We start from the raw sequence: 21141 nt of genomic DNA, 5'->3' as shown, positions 1-21141 counted from the left end.
AGAAGAAGAAGAAGAAGAAGAAGAAGAAGAAGAAGAAGAAGAAGAAGAAGAAGAAGAAGAAGAAGAAGAAGAAGAAGAAGAAGAAGAAATAGTATTCAAAGGTAGCTCCAAAGGAGACAAAGAGGTCTTGCTTTATTTTTATCTCGCCAGCCCTTATTTTATTTTTTTTTTTGTGGTACACATGCTTGTAATCCCAGTGCTGGGGAGGCTGAAAACAGGAGGATCATATGCATCCAAGCTGCGCAGTGAGACCCTGTATGAAATACATAAAAATAATAAAATAAAATAAAATGATAAATTTTAGATAGGGTCTCACTGAGTCCTTTAGTTGTCTGAGCTGGACTTGGACTTTCAGGCCTCCTGCCTCAGCACACTGGATCAGATGCACTTTCCACCATGCCTGCCTAAAAGTCTAGGTTTTTTTTAATATACATTTATTTTTTTATTGAGAAATAAATATGAATGAGACAGTTTCACAGCTGATTAATAGGACAGTTTTGATAGTCAATACACTGTACATTATTATCTTCTTAGTGGTTATCCATAGTACAAGAAGCAGACAGGACATTCTGTCCAAACACTGTTAGTACACCTCTTTCTTCTCATTGAATTAAGCAAAAGTAGCTGTAAATTTATCCTAACTATTTTGTATATATAAATACAAAATGATCTTTCCTTTGTATCCTTTTATTTATTTATTTTTGTCCTGTCAGAGGTGAATATTCTATTGGCATCTAAATACTATAGGTGTTTGAATTCAACTAAACATCTAACACTGTCTAGCAGTCTATAATATTAGTGGGTTATCCTCAGAAGTTATTGACTTGAGCCTTTTACAGCTCATCATATTATTATGGATTTACTTTATATACCTCATTTTTATACTTTTCTGCTGGATGGTTAAGACCAAGATATAGCAAGACCTATATACCCAGAAATGTAATTTTTGTATCTGATAAGGTCAGCCAAGTACTCTCAGGATTTATCCTGTCGCCCTGTACTGCCTTTTGTACATCCTTTTGTCAGTGTCTGACATGAGAATGAGTCACGGCCATTGCTTGACCAATTTGCTCTCTGTGAAAGCCTGAGAGAATGTTTTTTCTTTCCATGTGACTCTCCCCAGGCACACTGTACATCATTAATCACATTCCTCTGTGGCTCCATAATCTCCTTGATCAGAAAATTTGGAGCACAACTGAGTTACATGTCGTTACAGTACAGGTTCTCCTATGTCCCGAATCTTCACTGACCTTGAAAGGCGAGGGCCAAAATGTTGGCTGACCTTGCAGCCCTTCCTTTTCTCCAATTTTGATCTGCTAACTTAGGTTGTCAACCCTCCAGAAGAGAAGCTAATTATTAACCTGCAATATATGCAGTTCGGTTTACCTTATCTGTCGAAATAGCAAACATTTTGGCATATCCTGAAACAGGTATTTTCCATCAGATATTGATATGTTGAACTTTAAGTCCTTACAGAATAAGAAGGAAAAATAATTATATAAAAGTAGAAACAAGCATTTACATATTTTTACAAAGAAATTTAGAAACCTAACCGGGGGGGATTCTTTTTGGTACAGGGTCTTCTATGCTGTTCAGGCTGGTCTTGAGCTCACTTTGTAGCCCAAGTTGGTCTCTAATCCTCCTGCCTCAGCCTCCTGAGAGCTGGGATTATAGGCATGCATTTGACTTAAAATCCTAGTTTTCAAAGCTCCATTTGATCTTCTGCCTTACTTCACAGCAGCATTCCTGAGCCACGGAATCAGCCTAGCTGTCCAGCATCAGATGGACGGCTAGAGAGAAGGTGCTATGTCATGTGGTGCAGCCAGCCACAAAGAAGAGCAGGGTCCTGTCACCTGCAGGAAGATGGATAGAGCTGGCGATCCCTCCGACTGCGGATATAGGTAGAGGAAGACGGACTCAGAAAGACCGCGATCCCACTTTCTCTCCCAGGAGGAATCCAAGACATAAAGATGACTAGGAAAGGCCGACGAGCTGGAGGAGAGGGACCAGGAGAGGTGACCAAGTGCTGGCTGCAGTCAAAGAACACCCCATGCCTGCTTGAGTGTGTCCCAGTGAAACCCGCTACTTTTGTACACTTAATATGAGCCCAGTACAGCAATTAACCACTATGAAGAATATATGCAGTGTGTTATTTGTTGAAACTATACTTCCGATTTGATTTGAAACTGTCTCATTGATGTTTATCAATAAAATTTTGGAAAAAAAGAAAGAAAGAAAAATATGAGCCCATAATAATCAAGAAACACTCTTCCAGCCCATAATAATCGAAAAACAGTAGGAAGTCCCAGTCCTGGCTTCTTCACCAACTTGCTCTGGGAACTTGGATTTTGCTCGAAGCTTCAGTTTGCTCATCTGAAAATTAGGGCAAAGCTCAGTTTGTAGTCCAGGCTGCTCTGGAACTCACTTTGTAGCCCACGCTGGCCTCCAACTCTCGAGGATCCTCCTGCCTCAGCCTCTTGAGTTCTGGGATTATAGCCCCCCGCCTCCATGCCCGGCTCTCACTTTCTACGAACTGTACTGTTAATTTCTCTTTCGAAATTCACCTGGCCCAGCGTGTGGAAAAATTTACGCTCCCTCCCAGCCCCTTGTCTTCGCAGGTTTCCGCCCTCTTTCTCGGGAACAGCTGGCTGGGGCTCCGGCCGCCCCGCCCCGCACATCTGGAAGCGCAGGCAGCCTCCCCCACGCGCAGAGCCCAGCGGACGCAGTCCACGCAGGCGGGACGGGCCTCGGACTCGCCGGCCGGGACCTCCATGGGGCCGTAGGAGCAGCCAGGCAGCAGCGACGCCCGTCCCCTGCCCGCCGCCGAGAGCCGGCCGCCGCTGCTGCATCAGGTAACCGGCCGGCTCGCTCGCTGGCTCGCTGGCTCGCTGGCTCGCTGGCTCGCGGGCCTGCTAGGACCGAGGAAGCAGGCCAGAAAGCGCAGGCTGCGCGCGTCCGAGTCCCCCCTCCCCCTCCCTCCCCCGCCCCAACTTTTTTGCCAACGCAGCAAATCCAAGATGTAAGGTTTTCGCCTCCAGAACAACTTCTGCAGGTCTGGGTTTATCCCCCCTCCTTCCCCCTTCAAAACTGTGATGTATGATTTGCTCCAGATTTTAAGCCCGGGCGCCGGCGGTTAGAGAGAACATGCGTTGGACGCAGGTATGTTTCTGAGCCGCAGACGCCTCCGGTCCTGAGTCATGTTTTGGGAATCTATCTGGAAAGCTGCGGAGGGTTTCCGTGCCCGCCACAGGGGCTGGCAAGCCTGTGTGAGGCCCACTGTAAGCACAGGCGGACAGCGTTCGGGTCGAAATGCTTCTTTTATATGCTGGGGATTGGACTCGGGGCCTTCGTATGGATGAGCTACATCTCCAGACCTCTTCTAAAAAAAACCCAACTTCTGTACACGGGGTCTCCCTAAGTCATGCAGTTGCCCCGGTGTTGCTCACACTGTGATCCTCCTGCCTCGGCCTCCCACACGGCTGGGCCGCCAAGTGTGCACCACCACGCCAGCCTGTGTTTCAGTCCTCAGAAAATGTCTTCCGCTCACTTTATCAACAACTGTCACACCTTGGATGAGCCTGGTGTGTACATTTGCGACACAGGGTAGGAAGTGACAGTGAACACGGGGAGAGAACGTGACGTTGCCTCAACATCTGGAGGTGCCCTGGGCGGATCGCCACACTGTTGAGCCCTCACAGCCAGGTCCCCAAGGCAGGGAAGGCAGTGTAGCTGTGGCTGTCTTCCCTTTCCTCTCCAACCTTGGTGTCACTCTCCCGGGCACCCTCCTTTCGATCACAGGGTGGATTCCAGTCCTCCCTCTGGCCCTGCTGCGCACTGCCTCGAGGAGACAAAGGCCCTGGGGTCTGACGCAGGCTGAGTACCAGCTTGGGAACTTGCACGTGCCTCTCCTTCTCCCTCTGTAAGATGGGAATAAAAAGGCATCGCTGTGATAAAAACCAATCAGCTTTGGCAATGCTGATGATGGCAGTGGTGATGACAAGAGTGACCACACATCCTGCCCTTAGAGATGGCCATCTTTCCCCACTGCCTCCTGGACCATCCAGTCTTTGAAGTGCAGGACATTGCTCTGGGGCCTGCTTCCTCTCCTGGTTCCAGCATCTTTCTCCCTCCCTCCCCTATCTCTCTCCCTCCCTCCCTCCTCCCTTCTCTCTCTCTCCCTCCCTCCCTCCCTCCCTTCTTCCTTCCTTCCTTCTTCCTTCCTCCCTCCCTCCCTCCCTCCCTCCCTCCTTCCTTCCTTCCTTCCTTCCTTCCTTCCTTCCTTCCTTCCTTTCTTGGACAGGATCACACTATGTAGTCCCAGCTGGCTTGAATTTGCTAAACTGCTGATAATCCTCCTGCCTGTCAAGCGCTGGGATTACAGCAGACACCTCTCCCCCACCCCTCTGTTCATGGAGCCTCATGGCATTCGTTTGTACTGCCCAAGAAACATGGTTCTCTATATGCCTCTTCACTGCAACATTTTCCAAAGAATGTTCCAAAGAACATGTCCCACAGGGAAGGCAGCTCTGGAACTTTATCACTTTATCTGAGACCTCAGGCATGAAAGAATGCCACATGGCGGGCATCTGTGTGCATCGCCTGGAGCTCGGGGCTGTCCTCGCCTTTCCCCTCCGTTGACACCTACTTTGTGCCCTCCCTGTCAATAGCTGTGGGGTACTCGGGCTTCCTTCCCTGGTGCTGGGTCTGGAAGCATTTTGTCCTCAGAAGTTTACAGTTCACAGGGTGACCTGGTCCTCAGGGGAGCCATGCTGGGAGAGGGGGGAGCCTCGGGGAGGTGGTTGCATCATTGAGTGGGGACCTTGTCCTGTGACAGGGCTGGTGACATTCCCATTGGTGTGCACAGCCTGTCCTACTGAAGTCATTCAACAGCACCTTTGGGGGGGGCCCATCCTTCCCCTTCCTGTTTGGTCCCCAGGTGTGATTGCTGACATCGATATGCAGTTTGGTTGGCTTGGCAGCAGCCTTGGGGCACTGGTAAAGCTTGCTGAGTCTCTGGGTGGCCAAGGAGGCATGGCCCTGGGTCTGTCTGGTCCCTCACCCTGCCTGTCTGGCACTGTTCGCCTGCTCTGCTTCCTGATGACCAGAAACTGAACAGCATGCTCCCCACACCTGTCCGCCATGCGTGCTGCTCCTGCCTGAGCCAGCTGACTGTGGACTGCGCCCCCTGAAGCATGTCCTCTTTTATGTCCTGGGCGGCTGCTAGTGTGTCCCAGCAGTGGGAAAGTGACTAGCACACCAGGTACTTTCCCTGTCCTTCCCTACCTGTACCCACGGCAGATATGATTAATCGATGAAAGCACATCCCCTCCTCCCTGAGTCAGGCAGTGGCCATGGGTATTTCCTCAGCCTTGCCGCCCTGAAAGCCCCTACCAACGGATCAGAGTTACAATGTAAAATGTTGCTCTCGGGGACTCCGATTTTTGAGTATGTTTTAGATATATCCTTCCCACTTTTGCCTCGCACTAATCCCTTGACAGCCAGTTCTCAAAAGCTTTTTCTTTCCAGAATGACCATGGCCGAGCTGGTACCCGGTGGGGCAGCTCCCCGTGCAAGTCCTTCCACGGGCGACTTTAGCTGCGCCACCCTCGTCCGAGGCTCCTTTCCCTCCACTGTACCAGCCCCAGCTGCCCCCAGCCAGGGCCTGGGATGGGGATTCCACTGCCCAGCACTGGCTCCGTAGGGTGGACCTTCTGCTGTCGCAGGAGAGGCCTGGCCGGAGAGTGTCCCTCGGCTTGGGAGCTCCCTGAGGCTTGTTCTGGCTCCCATCAGAGCCCTGTACTTCTGTCCCTGCAATGTGACCATCCATTTTTCTCTTTTCTCTTCCTTCTTCCTGGAAGTTTGGCAGACCCCTTTTTCCTTGGGAAAAAAGAGCCAAGTCTGGGCTACATGGTGAGTACAAGTGAAGCCTTGTCTCAAAACTCAGTGAACAAAAGAGGAAGACTGCCCTGCCTCTAGAGCTTGCCTAGCCAACAGCAAGCCAGGGTGACAGGGGTGGCGCTCGGCATGGTGGCGATTGCTGGAAAGCTGGCATCTGTGCCTCTTGGCAGGGGCCACGGCTTTCAGCTCGGGGTCTGAGGGAAGCAAGGGTGGGGGAGAAAGGCCCTGGATATCCTAGAAGGGCTCTGCCCATCAAGCGACCACAGTGGAAAGGCTCTGCGGCTGGAGTCTGCATGCAGGGAAGCCTGGGCACTGTGTGAGATCTGGGGCGAGGCCCTTGTCTCCAGCCTGCGATGGGAAGGCTGTGAAACGCGGAGCAGAGGAGCCCAGGATCCGGCTCCCAGTGGTTGCTTGGGGAGGAAGGCAACCATCAGATGCAGCAAATGTGATCGACAGATGATGGAGGTGGGGCCAGGTGGAGGCCCTGGGGCTGGGGGGACATCCCGGATTATTCGGAGAGGAGGGTGGACAGAAGGTGGTGTTGGTCCACAGTGGGGAGTGAGAAACAGAAAGGTCAGGGATGACACCAGGCTCGTTGCTTTCTGGAGAAATGAGGTAAATGGATTTTCTGGGCTGGGATGGAGTCGGGAAAGGGATAGAAGGAGCATACGGGGCGGGGGTGGGGTGGGCATCAGGAGCTCAGTGTAGACCTGGGACAAGCTCTGTAAGGAGAAGCCTTCAAGTGGAGACACCAAGTAGCTGGTTGGGGTCTCTGAGAGGTCTGGCCTGGGGACACAAATGTGGATGTGATCAGTGTCTGAGTGGTGTTTACAGCTGTGAGGTAATATAAGATTTCCTCAGGAGGAGTTTAGAGAAAAAGGGAAGAAATCAAATAGTGTATGCCAAGAGGCTTTGGCCTTTAGAAGTTCTGGAAGTGAGAGATAGAGACTGTACTAGCAAGATGGCTTAGAGGCTCAAGGGTACAGAGGTCTAAATCTTCCATCTGAGAAGAAAGGCTTAACCCTGCTTAAGAAAAGACACTTAGTGAATTCATTCCCCTTAATTCATTTCACTGTGCTCAGCCATTCAGGAATTCAGAAGCCTCTGCATCCATGGTGTGAGGGGGCCTGACTGCTGCTTGAGTAGGTTATAAACCTTGGGAGAGTCAGTGTGATGCTGACATGCAGTCACACAGAATGCAAGAATTATGGAAACATGGAGACTTTATCCACATTTCAAAGGAAGGGCTGAAAGCCAGACAAAAGTGGCAAGATTGGGGTCCTTGCTGGGAGGCCCTGAGAGAGCAATACATGAAGGCGTGGGAGGAAACCAAAGCTGCAGTGGAGACCCTGGGGAGCTGGAGGCACCTTGAAGATAGAAGTCCACTGAGGAAGGCTGCAGGCGGCAAGGAGAGCCAGCCCAAGAGAGGACCATGGGGGCTGCACCCAGCAGGGCCATGAGGCGGGGCCTCCTGAGCCTCGGGAGCTCGCTCCATGCCACCACAGGCCTCAGATGGCAGACACACAGCTATAGGGTGTGATGTTTGCCTTGCTGGGTTTTGGTCCTATTCTGTTCTGTACCCTGGCTCTTCCTGTTTGGAGTGAGATGTTTGTCCCATGCCACTGAATCGGTGGCTTGTAACGTGCTTGTGGAACCTCACAGGGCTTCACAGCTAAGGTTTGTCCTTCAGTCTTAAAGTAGACTTTGCACATGGATTCTGAGTGGTGCTGGAACTGTCAGGACTTTGGGGAAGGGATTAGTGCAGTGTGGGTTGTGCTTGGGATAGCCCCAGAATGGTAGGGAGGACTATGACTTGGCTATTGTGTTTCTCTGGAGATTGAATATGGTTTAATGAGATATAGTCGGGTGTCAGGTTGACAAGGGTGCACCGTGCCAGTTAATCTGTATTGTAAATTAATTGCTTTAGGGGACCCCTGCAGAGGTGGTTGGACTCAAAGGATGTTTAGCTCATTGAGGGTTAGCCTGACGAGGACTTCATAGCTGAAGGGGTCTAGTGGGAGCCAGGAGGCCACGCGAGTGGCCCTGGGCTGCCACCTGGCTGCTGGTCCCATCCTCACAGCCCTTCCCTGTGCTGTCTCCTGGACGCATGAGCTGAGGAACTTCCCTCCACCACAGCGGTCCTCCGTGGTCTTCCTGCAGGGGAGCCAGCCGGCTGCAGCTGGAGACCAGCACAAGGACCCTCTTCCCTCGCGCTGCAGTGGCAGGTGTCGGTGCCACCAGGTGAGGGCTGAGCCCGCCCACTAGTTGGCTTCTTATCTTCAACCAAATCCAAATACCTCGAACTCCTTGCCAGGAAATAGCTGTAGGTTCCCTCCCTTTTTCTTAGTCTTGAAAAAGAAAATATTTATTCTCATATCCAATAAAGAACTCTATCCACTTAAAAATTTATAATCAGTAAAGTTACCACACAGCATCTGAGAAGCTAAAAGTAACTGTCCAGTTAAATGTCATGGCTCTTGGAAAATGGGTGCAGGTTTTTCAGTCTGTTGTGTTTTATCTCAGGGGTATGTACAGCAATTGGGCTCTTCTGAACATTCTTTTGAAATTGTAGATCCTGTTTTTGGAGTTTCTAGTCCTATAGGCATAAATATTTTTTGAGGAATCGTATTCTTATAAATATTGTAATGATAATTAAAATATACAAAATTGCCAGGTGTGGGCCAGTGAGATAGCTCAGCGGTCTAAAGCGCCTGCTTAGGAAAGCGTAGGCAAGTGCAGGGACCACGGGTCCATCAGCACCACATGCTGCGCCAGCCCTGCCCCAGGGCAGGCTGAGCCAGGCCGTCCCGCCAGAAAATTATTATAATTTTGGGTCTGCCAGATAGCTCAGTTAACTAAAGCGCCTGCTTAGGCAGGCAAAGGGACTGGGGTTCAATCCCCAGCAAGTCGTGCTGGCCCTGCCCCTGAGGCATGCTGAGACAGCAAATGAGACTGGGCGTGGTGGCGCATGCCTGTAATCCCAGCACTTGGAAGACTGAAAACAGGAGGATCACTACGAGTCCAAGCTATGTAGAGCGATCCTGTAGACCCTGCACTAAATACATTTAAAAAAAAGAAAGTTGCCAGGTGTGTGGTGTACATTTGTAGTGTACAAAAAGAAACAATAGCCGGGCGTGGTGGCACACCCTTGTGATCTCAGCACCCAGGAGGCTGAGGCAGGAGGATTGTTGTGAGTTTGAGACCAGCCTGGGTTGTACAAAATGAGCTCAAGTCCAAGCTGAACTGCATAGTGAGACCCTGGCTTAAAAGGCAAAAAGAAAAAAAAAATTGTGATTGCTAAAAACACTGTAATACAATTTTAGTTCTTTTTTGTTTGTTTGTTTGTTTGAGAAAATATCTCAATATGTAATACAGGCTGGCTTTAAAGTCAGTATGTAGCCCAAGGTGGCCTCGAATGCTTAGCGAGCCTCCTGCCTCAGCCTCCCAGTGCTGGGATTACAGGTGTGCACCACCACTCCTGGTGAATTTTAGTTATTTTTTAAAATGTATTTTAAGGGCCAGGGAGATGGTTCAGTAGAATAAACACTTGTTTGGCAAGCGCAAGGGCCTGAGTTCAATCCCCAGTTCTGCACCAAAAAAAGAAAAGTTAAATGTATTTTAGTACAAGGCCTACAGGGTCCCGCTGCACAGATCAGACTTGCAGTGATTCTCCTGTTTTCAGCCTCCTGAATGCTGAGATTACAGGAGCGTGCCACCATGCCCAGTCTCAGTTGCTGTCTCAGCGTGCCCTGGGGCTGGGGCTGGCACCGCACACTGAGACTCGAACCCCAGTCCTCGTGCCTATCTAAACAGGCGCTCTAGTCCACTGAGCTATTTGGCCTACCCTGAATTTTAGTTCTTGAGATGGGATTTTTGTTGTGTTCTTCAGCTTTATGAACAAAATTGATATGTAACAGTTACGTACCTTTAGGGAACACTGTGGTTTTTTGATATTCGCGCTGTGAAATGCCACAGTGTAGGTAAGGGACACATCTTAGTCATCCTTCGTGCGTGTGGTAAGCGCGTGAGTTCTGCTCCCTGAGAGACTTCGGGCACACCGGGCCTCGCTGGCAGCTGCGTCCTCGCGCTGCGCTTGGGCTCCCCGTAGCGTCTCGCCCTTGGCACTGCGAGTCTGCGCCCTCTCACCGCCGCCTTCCTGCCACCCTTCCCTGGTGGTTCTGAGAGTTCAATGTTTTCAGCAGAAATCGCGGTGGCTACCTCTCTGCTCCTGCTTGCGGATTGCCCTCAGACGCCTCCTACACCGCAGCAGTACTGCCTCCCTGCGGGCCCTCCAGCAGCTGGGCAGCTTGTTGAAATAGCTGGGGGCCGTTCTTCAGGATCCAGTAGGATTTGCATTTGACAGTGACCTGGATGCACTCAGGTGCCTGTCATTGGCTGCGATTGGCACACTTTGAGGCTGTTTGTTCCATTAGTCCTGATGTCCAGTGTGTTTGCTGATTTGTTTAGATAGGTATCTCCACTATAACTCATAGGAAGTTGAATTGTTTTTTTTTTTTAATTTGGTGCAGGGTCTCACTACACAGCTTGGACGCTGGTGACCCGCCTGTCTTAGCCTCCCCAGCGCTGGGATGGCAGGTGTGCGCCACATGCCTAGTTTCAGTGGCTGGCGAAGCAGCATGCTATGAAGTACTGGGGATTGAACCCAGGTCCTTGTGCTTGCTGGGCAGGTGCTTAGACCTCCAAGCTATCTCTCTCCCCAGCCAGGAAGCTCATTTTATGATCCGTCACTAATCTGCAGGGTGATTCTTTGAAACAGCGCTTCACTCTTTTTATTTATTTGTTTATTTTTATGCATTTGGTACAGGCCTCACTACACAGCTCAGACTCATAGTGATCCACCTGTTTTAGCCTCCCCGGTGCTAGGATTACAGGCATGTGTCACCACGCCCGGACTCTGTGGCTGGCTCAGGGCACCCAGGGGCAGGGCCAGCTCACTCTACCTCTTAATATATGTCACTTGACAAAGCGTCCCAAATCGGGCATGGTGGCCCATGCTTGTAACCCCAGCACCCTGGAGGCTGAGACAGGAGCATTGCCAAGCACTGGAAGCCAGCCTGGGCTACTTAGTGAGACTCTATCTCACAAAAATGAAATTGTCTATTTCAGTCAAAATGATGATTTTCTTTTTTTCTTGAACTGGTGTTGAACCCGGGGCTTTGGCCTGAGTTGCACTTCCACGTATGCGGAGGCGTGGTGTCACTGAAGCACTTACCTTCCCAGGTGGCCCAAGCTCGCCGTCTTCTTGCCTCACCTCGTGGCTGTGACGGTGGGTGTGGGCGTGTGGGCGTGTTGGGTCAGGAGGAAGAAGCTGCGATGTTCTGCTGTGCGGCGGGCGACCGTAGATCGCGTGACGTGCTGTGTGTGCGTGCTGGGGCAAACGGTCCTGGGCGTTTTCACCCTAAAGAAACATGAATGATTGAAGCGGACACGAGTGAGCACCCTCACTAGACTGCTGCCCAGAGTCGACGTGCATTAAAGCACTGCAGCTCCCGGTGACTACGCGTGACTTACATGCGTCAGTGACAGAAAGCTGCAGACTCTCCTGAGCCTGTGTACTAGCTTCATAGAATGATACGACCAAGTGGGTTCTGCCGTGTGTGGGTGCGAAACACTTAAGCCCAGCACGTAGTGCGCCGCTCGCCAGCCCTCGCTGTGCCCAGGAGCCCTGTGCGCTTCCCGGGGCCCAGAGGCTCTGGCTCGCTGCTCTGCTGTCCTCTGCGGGGTGCCTTGGCGCAGTCTTGGGCCTCTCGGAACCTCGTTTCCCCACGTGAGGAGGAGGACAGAGCCGTTACAGGCGTGTTTGGAGAACAGAGTGTTCTAACGCCTGCCTGCTGAGCACAAATCCCACACTGTAGAGCAGAGCGCAGGGCGAGGGGCGTGAAGTGCGGAGAAGCCTGCCGCCAACTGCGCGGTGGGCCGCTCCCTTCTCTGCTTCCTGCGCCCTGGAGCCACGCTGTGGGCAGCGCAAGTCTCCGGCGACTCAGCTCACTGCTTAGCCACCAGCCACCATCTGGAGCTGCGACACTGTGGCACCAAGGGTGGGAGTGGATCCCAGACACGGGGTTGCCCCTTTCTCCCTTCTCTGCGAGAAATTCATGTTCATGGAACACCTAGATCTTCACTTGCTAAAAACCAAAGTTTAAGCTCTACTTCATGCTGTGTATAAAATTACTTTAGAATATAAATATATAAAAAACAGACTTCCAGGAGAAAACATAAGAGAAACAATGACTATCCGAATTTATTGGGTTAGATGAACACCAAAACCATGTTCCATAAAAGAAAAAATGGTGACTACGACATGGTCACAATTAAAAACTTTTGTGCTGTGGAATTCATTGCTAAGTGCATGAAAAGAAGCCAACACTGGGTAAAAGTATTTGCAAATCACATATTCAACAGAGGACCAAGGGGCTGGGGAGATGGCTCAGTGGAATAAGTGCTTCCCTGACAAGCGCAAGGGCCTGAGTTCTAATCCCTGGTTCCGCCAAAAAAAAAAAAAAAAAACAAAAAACAAAAAAAAAAAAGGACCAGAATATATAACTAACTCTCCAAATTCAAAACTAAGAAAATCTGACCAAAAAAGGGGAAAGATTTAAACAGACACTTTGCCACAGGCAAGAGGAAAATAACAATAAGCTGGATGTCAGTAGTCATTAGGGAAATGCGAATAAAATTCACAGGGCAATATACCTATTAGGGCAGCTAAAATAAAAATATCCACCATGCGAAGTGCTGGCAAGAACACAGGGCGAGTCCCTTCCTAGTGGATGGGAGTGAAAAATTAAAAGCTGTTTCTACTTAGAAAAAGAAACTGGCAGCTTCTTAGAAAGTTAAATACACAGCTGGCCAATGACCCAGCAGCACAACTTCTACATGTTTATCTCTACTGTCACACAAAACCTGTAAGCAAGTGTTCATAGAAGCACTATTTATGGTCATAAAGCACTGGCAACAGCGCTGATGTTGAGCTGGAGAAATAGCTTGGAGGTCTGAGCACCTGCCGGGTAAGCACAGGGACCAGAGTTTGGTCACCTGCACCATATGCCACCCAGCCCCGGAACCCAAGGCATACCACTGGCCCCAAATCAGGTGTGGTGGCGCATACCTGTCATCCCAGTGCTGGGGAGGCTGAGACAGGAGGATCACTATGAGTCTGAGTTATGTAGGGAGACCTTGTACCAAATACATTAAAGAAAGAAAACAAAACAAAAAAACAACAGTGCTGATGTCCTTTGGTGGGTACCAGGCTAAATAAATGTGGTGCATGCATGCCACAACTGGACAAGCCCTTGTTCAGCAGCAGAAAGTTGCAGTCAGTATGCAGAACCCCAGGCATGAGCCCCAGACCCCTGTGTGAAGGGAAGGGTACTCCAAGAGTCGCGCCGTGTGTATCTTTCATATGACATTCTGGAAAGGCAGAACTTCGAGAAAGGATCTGTGGTTGGCCAGGGGCAGGCGCTGTGAGGGTCCGCTGTAAAAGGGAACCCTTTGGAAGGCTTGAAGTAGTTCTCTTTCCCATGTGGGATTTGTTTTATTTTTGGCAGCAGGGTGGAACCTAGGGCCTTCGTACTGCGCTACATCCCCAACCCTTTTTTATTTTTCATGTTGAGATAAAAATCTTACGAAGTCCCTTATTTTTCTAGGCTGGGCTCAAACTTGCAGTCTTCCTGCCTCAGCCTCCCAGAGTGCTAGGATTAGAGGCATGGACCAGCACTCCCAGCTGGATGCTGGTTATGAAAATCCATGCATGTGTTATAGTCAGACGGAAAGAAGTTCTGAGCGTGATTTAGGTCCTGATAACCTACTGTACGTAGTTTTTAAATGCTAACAGAAAGGAGTTTGAGTGTTTTCACCATGAAGAGACATTAATTACTCAAGAGATGGTGTACGTTGCTGGGTCACAAACTCACTTTCCCCAATCTGTTCATTTACTTTTTTGTTTCTTTGAGATGGGGTCTTGCTCTGTAGCCCAGCTGGCTTAGAGCTTGTCGATCCTCCTGCCTCAGCCTCCCGAGTGCTGGGATAACAGGCGTGTGCCACCATGCCCAGCTCCCCTTAGTATTGTTTGCTTTCTTTTCTTTACACTTCTGTAATTAGCTTTCTTTATAATACAACTTTTTTTTTTTTTCTTTTTGAGTCAGGGTCTCTCTGGCGATTGAGACTGGGCGTGGTGGCACGTGCCTGTAATCCTAGCACTTGGGAGGCTGTAAACAGGCGGATCACTCTGAGTCTGATTTACACAGTGAGACCCTGTACACCCTGTCCTAAATGCAAAAAAGAAAAAAGACACACTGGAAATTTAGGGGAATTATTTTTCCCCTGGCTTGTGAGGTGCTGGTTACATTGTTTTTGCTTTTTTTTTTTTTTTTTTTAGGAATTAAGGAAATACCACTGCCTTTTAGCTGTTGTACAGAAAGACAACCAAAGAGCCTCCCTATCCCCCAACCGTCTCCCCAAAACCTGTTTCTGTGAATATTTTTGTATGTATGAAAATCATGGACGTTTATATTTCTATCAAATGTATATTTGTGAGTTAATTTATAATGTGAACAGAGGCAGCAAAGAAAAGGATTTTTTCCCCACTAGAGAGTACAGGGCAAGCAGGGGAGAGTCACATGACGTGTGTGGACTGTGAGCAGCGCCACTTCTAAAAGAGCTGGAATAAAAGAGGGATCCTTTGGGGAGGGGGAGAGACAGGGCCTCTCGCTGTGCAGTTCGGGCTGGACTGGAGCTCACTTGTAGCTCAAGCTGGTCTCAAACTCCCAATGAGCCTCCTGCCTCAGCCTCCTGAGTGCTGGGATTACAGGTGTGCGCTGCTCTGTACCCGGTCCTCGGGCTTTGTCAGACCGCCAGGAAATCTGGGTGCAGAGGCTCAGGCCCTGCCATCTCCTGGGATTCCTCGCCGGCCTTCTTGGATTCCTGGAGTCCTCAAAGCTCTCTCCAGCCACAGGGGCCTGGTCCCTTCACCTGGAATTCTCCCCCATCCTCTTTTCCTCCCCTTAAAATGCCACCTCCTCCAGGAGGCCCCCCATTTCTCTTCCTGGCATAATCTCCACTCCATTACTCTATCCCAAGACCTGCTTCATACCGCTGGGCCAGTGGCTGTCTGCTCTGTGTGAGACTCTGTCTCCCCTGGTACTGAGCACTCCCCAAAGACAGGGCTGGGGTCATCCTGGCCTGCAGCACAGCCCCAGGCTTCCAGGAGGAGCTCAGTCGCCACCAGCTGGCAAGCGCCTGTGAGGAGGATGGCGCTGTTTCCATGCCGGCCTCTGGAAGCCTCCAGGCTCTATTTGGAGAAGGTTAAAGACCCTGAAGACAGAAGAGCCTCTGATGCTGCCTGCGTGCGGCAGTGCTGGGCTGTAGTCCCACCACTCGGGAGGCTGAGGCAGGAGGATCACAGGCCAAACCGGGCTGCCTAGCGAGACCCTGCCTAGAAAATTAAACCAAAATGAAAAGTATTTCTTGGGGGCCTGTTGCATGCTTCATTCAGCCACAAGGATCAAGAAATACTTATTTGCTTTCCAAAATTCCATGTTCAGAGCCGTGAGCCATTCCAAGGTTCGCAGACTTCCCAGCGCTCTAGACTTTCAGAGAAGACAGAGTCCTGAGCGTTTGCCGGGGACTTTGGGTGGTTTCCCGTTTAAACAAAATGTGATTCTTCCACCCGCAGGTGCCTGACGGCTCGTACCCTCGAGGACATACATGGCGCTGCTGCGAAAAAGTAAGATCACAGTTTTTGAAAGTAATGATTAATAAGGATGTGGCAGAGGAGCGTTTCGGTGCTAGCCCCCTCCCCCCATTGCTGGCTTTCCCGAGGCGGCTTTGGGCCTCCTTCTCCTCCTCGCAGGGCGTTCCTGGGGCAGCTCAGTAGTTCTGCCCAGCGTGGGCCTATTGTGAGGAGGGTCACGTCTGCCACAAAGCTGGGCAAGTAGGATTTGTTGTCTCATTCCAGCCAAATATGCCCCTTCCTGTCTACTGCGGCCTTGGAGAGTTCTGCGCTCTCGTTCTTAAAGGATCAGACCCGATCTTCAGACATTAAAGCCCCGAGTGGTTTGTGAATTGCAGGAAAACCCCATCCCCTAATTGTAGCTGCCACTTACTTTTGGGCGGAACCGGCCGATTTCACAAAGGGGAGCCAAGGATGTTGCAGACAGGCTTTCCCACACTGACTTACAGTCACTTAAGGCGGCAAACACAAGCGTCCTCCTCCGTGGTGCTCAGCCCGTGGTGTGTGTCCCCCACCTGGAAACGCTGTCCCAGTCACCCCACTTCGCAGCAGATCCCCAGAGCAAGCCTGTGAGCACGGACCAGGGCCCCCTGGGCCTCCGGACGGGGCCAGGTGTTGGCCTCTCCGGGCTTTCACCAGGGCGAGGTTTTCTGCCACCGTCCTTGACCAGTGGCTGAATGATCTGAAGTGCAGCTGCGTTCTTACAGCTAAAAAACTTGCTCATGGCTGTGGCGGTGCACCCCTGTAAGAGTCCCAGCTCTCAGGAGGCTGAGGCAGGAGGACCGCTGCAAGTTCAAGGGCAGCCTGGTCTACACAGCCAAGCCCTTGTCTAAAAAGCACAAAAACCTAAACCGAAAAAAAACCAAACACGCTCTTGGTTGGGACTGGCTGATTGGAAGCGCTGTGTTTAAGTACTGGTATCAGGAAACCGAGTGCTCCCTTAGAGAGGGCTTCAGGCCGGCGCCTGCCACAGTAAGTGCACCGCCTCGCCGCAGAAACCCTGCCGGCAGCCTGGTCTCCCGCGGCTTCCTCCTTGGCAGCCGGGTTCCAGGCCCCGCAAGGGCTGCCCACACCCTCTGCCCTTCTCGAAGGCCCCATGCTTCCGGTTTAGCGCCACCGATCTGCTTCTGATTTCGTTGCAGTCAACCAGGTGTTGCTGTTCCTTCTGATCGTCACCATCTGTGGGATTCTGTACAAGAAGAGTCACAGGGGGAGTGTGCCCAAGAGCGATGCAGGTAAGCGAGCGAGCGAGCGAGGGATCGGGAGACAGGAACCTGGCTAAAAGGTGCTCAGGACCTGGGGTCAGGGAGGAGGGACAGCTGCTCAGCTCCCAGGACCCGTGTGCAGATCCACCCCCAAGGCTGCCTGCTCCATGGAGCACACGGCTGGTCAGGGCTGCTCAGACTGTAGGTGTGTGAGATTCTGGGGGAGGGGGTGGGAAGGCGAGGAGGGAGAGGAGGGCAGGGGGAGGGGAGGAGGGAGAGGAGTGGGCAGGAGCGAGAGGAGGGCAGGAGGGGAAGAGGGTGGGTGGGTGGGGTGGGTGTGGGGGAGGAGTTAAAGCCAGCAGGCTGCCCCACAGTTTAACATTCATAGTATGGGTAGGGCCTGAGAATCTTTCTTCTTTCTTTCTTTCTTTCTTTCTTTCTTTCTTTCTTTCTTTCTTTCTTTCTTTCTTTCTTTCTTTCTTTCTTTCTTTCTTTCTTTCTTTCTTTCTTTCTTTCTTTTCCTTCCTTCCTTCCTTCCTTCCTTCCTTCCTTCCTTCCTTCCTTTCATACTGACAGTTGGACCCAGGGCCTTCACTTTGAGCTACATCCCTCAATGTTCTTTTTTCTTTCTTTCTTTTTTTTTTCTTTTTTTCTTTTTTTCTTTTTGAGACAGCCACATTAAGTCACTAAGGTGTCCAGGCAGGACTTGAACGTGTGACCCTCCTGCCTCAGTCTCCCCAGTGCTGGGATACTACCATGCTTGGGTAACAATCTACATTTCTGGGCTGGGCATACAGCGCAGAGTGCAGAGTGCCTGCCTGGCAAGTGCAAGATCTTGAGTTTGATTCCCATTTAAAAAAAAAAAAAGGACTGCATTTCTGATGAGCTCAGACTCCGCTTATGGGAATTAGCCCTCCCCCTCCTTTCCCTGCTAACCCATCCCTATCAGAGCCGGTCTCAGAACTCTCAATTCAAGAATGACCCTTTGTGGCCCCACCTTGGCCGGGTGCACTGAGGCACCCTTCCTGGAGGTGACTACACGGTACCCCACTTCCACACTGACAACGCCCCAAAATGAAGGTTCCTTGGTACTGTATTTAACCTATTTTTAGATTTTATCTTATGTATTTGGTACAGGGTCTCACTATGCAGCTGAGACTCGTAGTGATCTTCCTGTCTCAGCCTCCCCAGCGCTGGGATTACGGGTGTATGTTACCACTCCTAGTTTCAGTGGACGGCACAGTGTGGGGCCAGCGCGGCATGTGGTACTGAGGATCCAACCCGGGACCTTGTGCTTGCCAGGCAGGCACTTAGGCTGCTGAGCTATCTCTGCTGCCCTTTATTCTATTTTTAATTAAATTAGTTTTCATAAGAGTCCAGGGAAAGGGTGGCCAAAGTGGATTAAAGTGCCTGCAAGCAGGCACAGGGACCAGAGGGTTCAATCCAGAGCCTGCCGTGCCAGCCCTGCCCTTGGGGCGTGCTGAGCCAGCAATTGGGATGGGGCCTGTAATCCCAGCATGTGGGAGGCTGTAAATAGGCAAATCACTATGAGTCCAAACTAGTAGTGAGACCCTGAACACCCTGTAGACCTTTCCCTAAAATACAGAAAAAAAAGAGTCCAGGGAATATACTCACCTCTGGAAAATACAGAAGAGAGCTGTAACCCCAGGCAGCATAAGACGAAGCCAGCTCCGATGCTGGTGTGTTTCAGACACATCCGTCCTCACCTGAGGCCTGGAGGCGCTCGGTGAGCAAAGCTGGGACTCTTCTCACAGCACACACGTTTCTTTCTTAAAAGAAAATCACTTAATTAAAAAAAGAAAGTAGTGAGATAATATTAGAAAAATATGATACTTTTAAAAGCCCTTTAAGTGGCTGGGTGTAGTAGCACATGCCTGTAATCCCAGCACTTGGGAAGCTGAGGCAGGAGGATCACCACAAGTTTGAGGCCAACCTGGGCAACACAGCAAGGCCAAGTCTCAGAAGGTCATCAGAAACGTGCATTTTGGTCCATGGGCTGCATCTGCAAGGAGGATCACTTCTCCGCAGCCGCGTGTGCAGCGTGTGCAGCGTGTGCAGGCTTTCCAGACGTTACTCATAGCCAGTCACATGCACACAGCAGCGTGCGGAAAGAAAAAACACCAGTGTCTGCTTCGTGAAGTCTTTTACAACTGGGACAAAGGAGGAATCCTGAGCAGGCTGAGACAGGACGGACCTTCCAAACTGGGGACAGGCAGGCATGCAGCTCAGCAGAGGAGCGCTTGCCCAGCATGTGAAGCCCTGGGTTCGAACTCTGACACCAGAAAGAGAAAACTCCAGAAGGACCACTCTGCTAAGGAAGCCAGTCCTAATGGACTGCACACTGCACGCCCGCTGTGAAGCGTAGGAGGAGCAGCTCTTGGGGAACAGGAAGCAGGTGGTAGGGAGCGGGGTGTGGGATGGGCCTGATAGAAGACAGGCGCAGGGGACTTTAAAATGCTCTGGAACAGGGCTGGTGAGATGGCTCAGTGGTCTAAAGCACCTACTTAAAACAAGCTTAGCAAAGCACAGGGACTGCGGTTCATATCCCCCAGCACCACATGCCAGCCAGCCCCGCCCCCTGGTGGGCTGAGCTGGCCACACACACACACACACACACACACACACACAAATATTTTTTTAAAAAAATGCTCCGGAACAGGATGGCGGCAATGGTAGTGACAATGCACAAACTTCCTAAAAATCACTGAGCTGTGCTTAGGATCCATAAATGGGAAGATGTGCGAGGGCTGCTGAACCGCCGTACCGCAGACGGTGAGGGCTTTTCCTTAGGTCTGGTGGGCAGCAGGCCAGGCGCGGGGCTGGCAGCGTTGGTGTCCTGAGACGCTGTCCTTTGGCTTGCTGGCGGCCGTGTCTGCCCAGGGCCTCCTCTCCGCGCCTGTCCCGGAGTCTCTTCCTCTTCCAGGGAGCAGCGCTTTTTGCTCAGGACACCACCTAGATGGCCTTGTTTTCACCCAGCTTGTTCTTTTAAGGCTGTCCCTAAACACAGTCACGCCTGGAGTCGCCAGGGTCAGGACTGCGCTGAGTGAACAGCTGTGCATGAGAGGGCCCGGGAGGTCACATGAGGTCACCAGCACGCCCACCCTGCCCTGTCTAACACAGCTGTGAAAACAGCTGTAGGGAAGGCTCCTGTGGGCTGATCAGTCTGCGACAGACAATGGACAAAGCATTTGGAGCCTGCGTATGGACCCAGCGTCACACTTCTATCCCATTCAGTGTTACAACTAAGAAAGAATTCCTGCCCCTGAAATGCCACTCAGAGCCACGCAGTGTCTACAGTATGGAAAAAATGGCTCCACCGGGAAGTCAAAATTGAACCTGTACCCTTTAGAATTTACATCAAGCGGGGCTTTCGAGCTGGCGTCACACTGGTCCCAGAGATCATCCTTTGCAGCGGGTGTGGAGAAGCCCCCAGAACTGTCATGATTTACTGGACCTTCTCCAGTGCGGGCTGGAATTCTTGTAAGAATCATGTATTAAATTTTATAATTTAAGAAACGTTGACTCAAGGAGCTGGAGCCTAAGTTAGTGTGCAAAGGCTCTGCGGGGTCATACTTTGCCAAGAAGTGAGATGTCATTCCTGAATCTCCCAGTGACGACCTTCACTTGGTCCCCCGACCATTTCCTGGTGGTTCACGCTCTGGGGATTCACCCTATCTCATCTATTACGAGGCGAGTTCATGGATTTGGCTAAAGTCCTTGTGTTTTAAAGGCATGCAAGGCGCTGGGGTGACATTTCCCCTCTGGGCGTACTCGGAACCTCTTCCAGCACTGCAATGCCTGTGAGCTCCTTTGGCACCAAATCAAGGCTCATGGCCAAATCTGTGGAAGGCTTGGCTCAGGGCCTGGTTGGGACAGTGCATCCAGAGCGCAGCCGTCTCCAGAGAAGCTCCCGGGCGGCAGTGAGGGCTCCGGCCCGTGCGCCTCCCCTGCCATCCCTCCGGAGTTGTGTCCTTCTTTCCACACAGGGGAAATGTCTTGGCAGAGAGCACTACTTTGGCTTAGCGTGGCACCATGTCTGCGACTGGCAGAGAGCCTTAAGGGGTGTAGCAGGGGACAGTGTCTGAGGCAGGGGTGGTGGAGGTGTGATCAGAAGTGATGGCGAGGGCTGGTGAGATGGCTCAGCGGTCTAAAGCACCTACTTAGAACAAGCTTAGCAACGCACAGGGACCGCGGTTCAATCCCCCAGCACCACATGCCAGCCAGCCCCGCCCCCTGGTGGGCTGAGCTGGCCACACACACACACAC

General features: G+C 51.2%; 1 protein-coding gene across 1 annotated transcript in view; it reads left to right on the top strand.

Annotated features, from left to right (window-relative positions):
- Window positions 1-2666: 2666 nt before the first annotated feature.
- The window catches only part of Glt8d2 (glycosyltransferase 8 domain containing 2), a 30198-nt gene continuing 11723 nt past the window's right edge, over window positions 2667-21141 (top strand). Inside the window, exons 1-3 of the mRNA XM_004623851.2 lie at window positions 2667-2852; window positions 15593-15643; window positions 16792-16884. Coding sequence (XP_004623908.1) covers window positions 15625-15643; window positions 16792-16884 — 112 coding nt within the window. The 5' untranslated portion in view covers window positions 2667-2852; window positions 15593-15624. The remainder of the gene's footprint in view (window positions 2853-15592; window positions 15644-16791; window positions 16885-21141) is intronic.

Source organism: Octodon degus, unplaced genomic scaffold (assembly GCF_000260255.1).
Source record: "Octodon degus isolate 3935 unplaced genomic scaffold, OctDeg1.0 scaffold00004, whole genome shotgun sequence".
Lineage (NCBI taxonomy): Eukaryota > Metazoa > Chordata > Mammalia > Rodentia > Octodontidae > Octodon > Octodon degus.
This window is presented reverse-complemented; position numbering and strand designations above follow the sequence as displayed.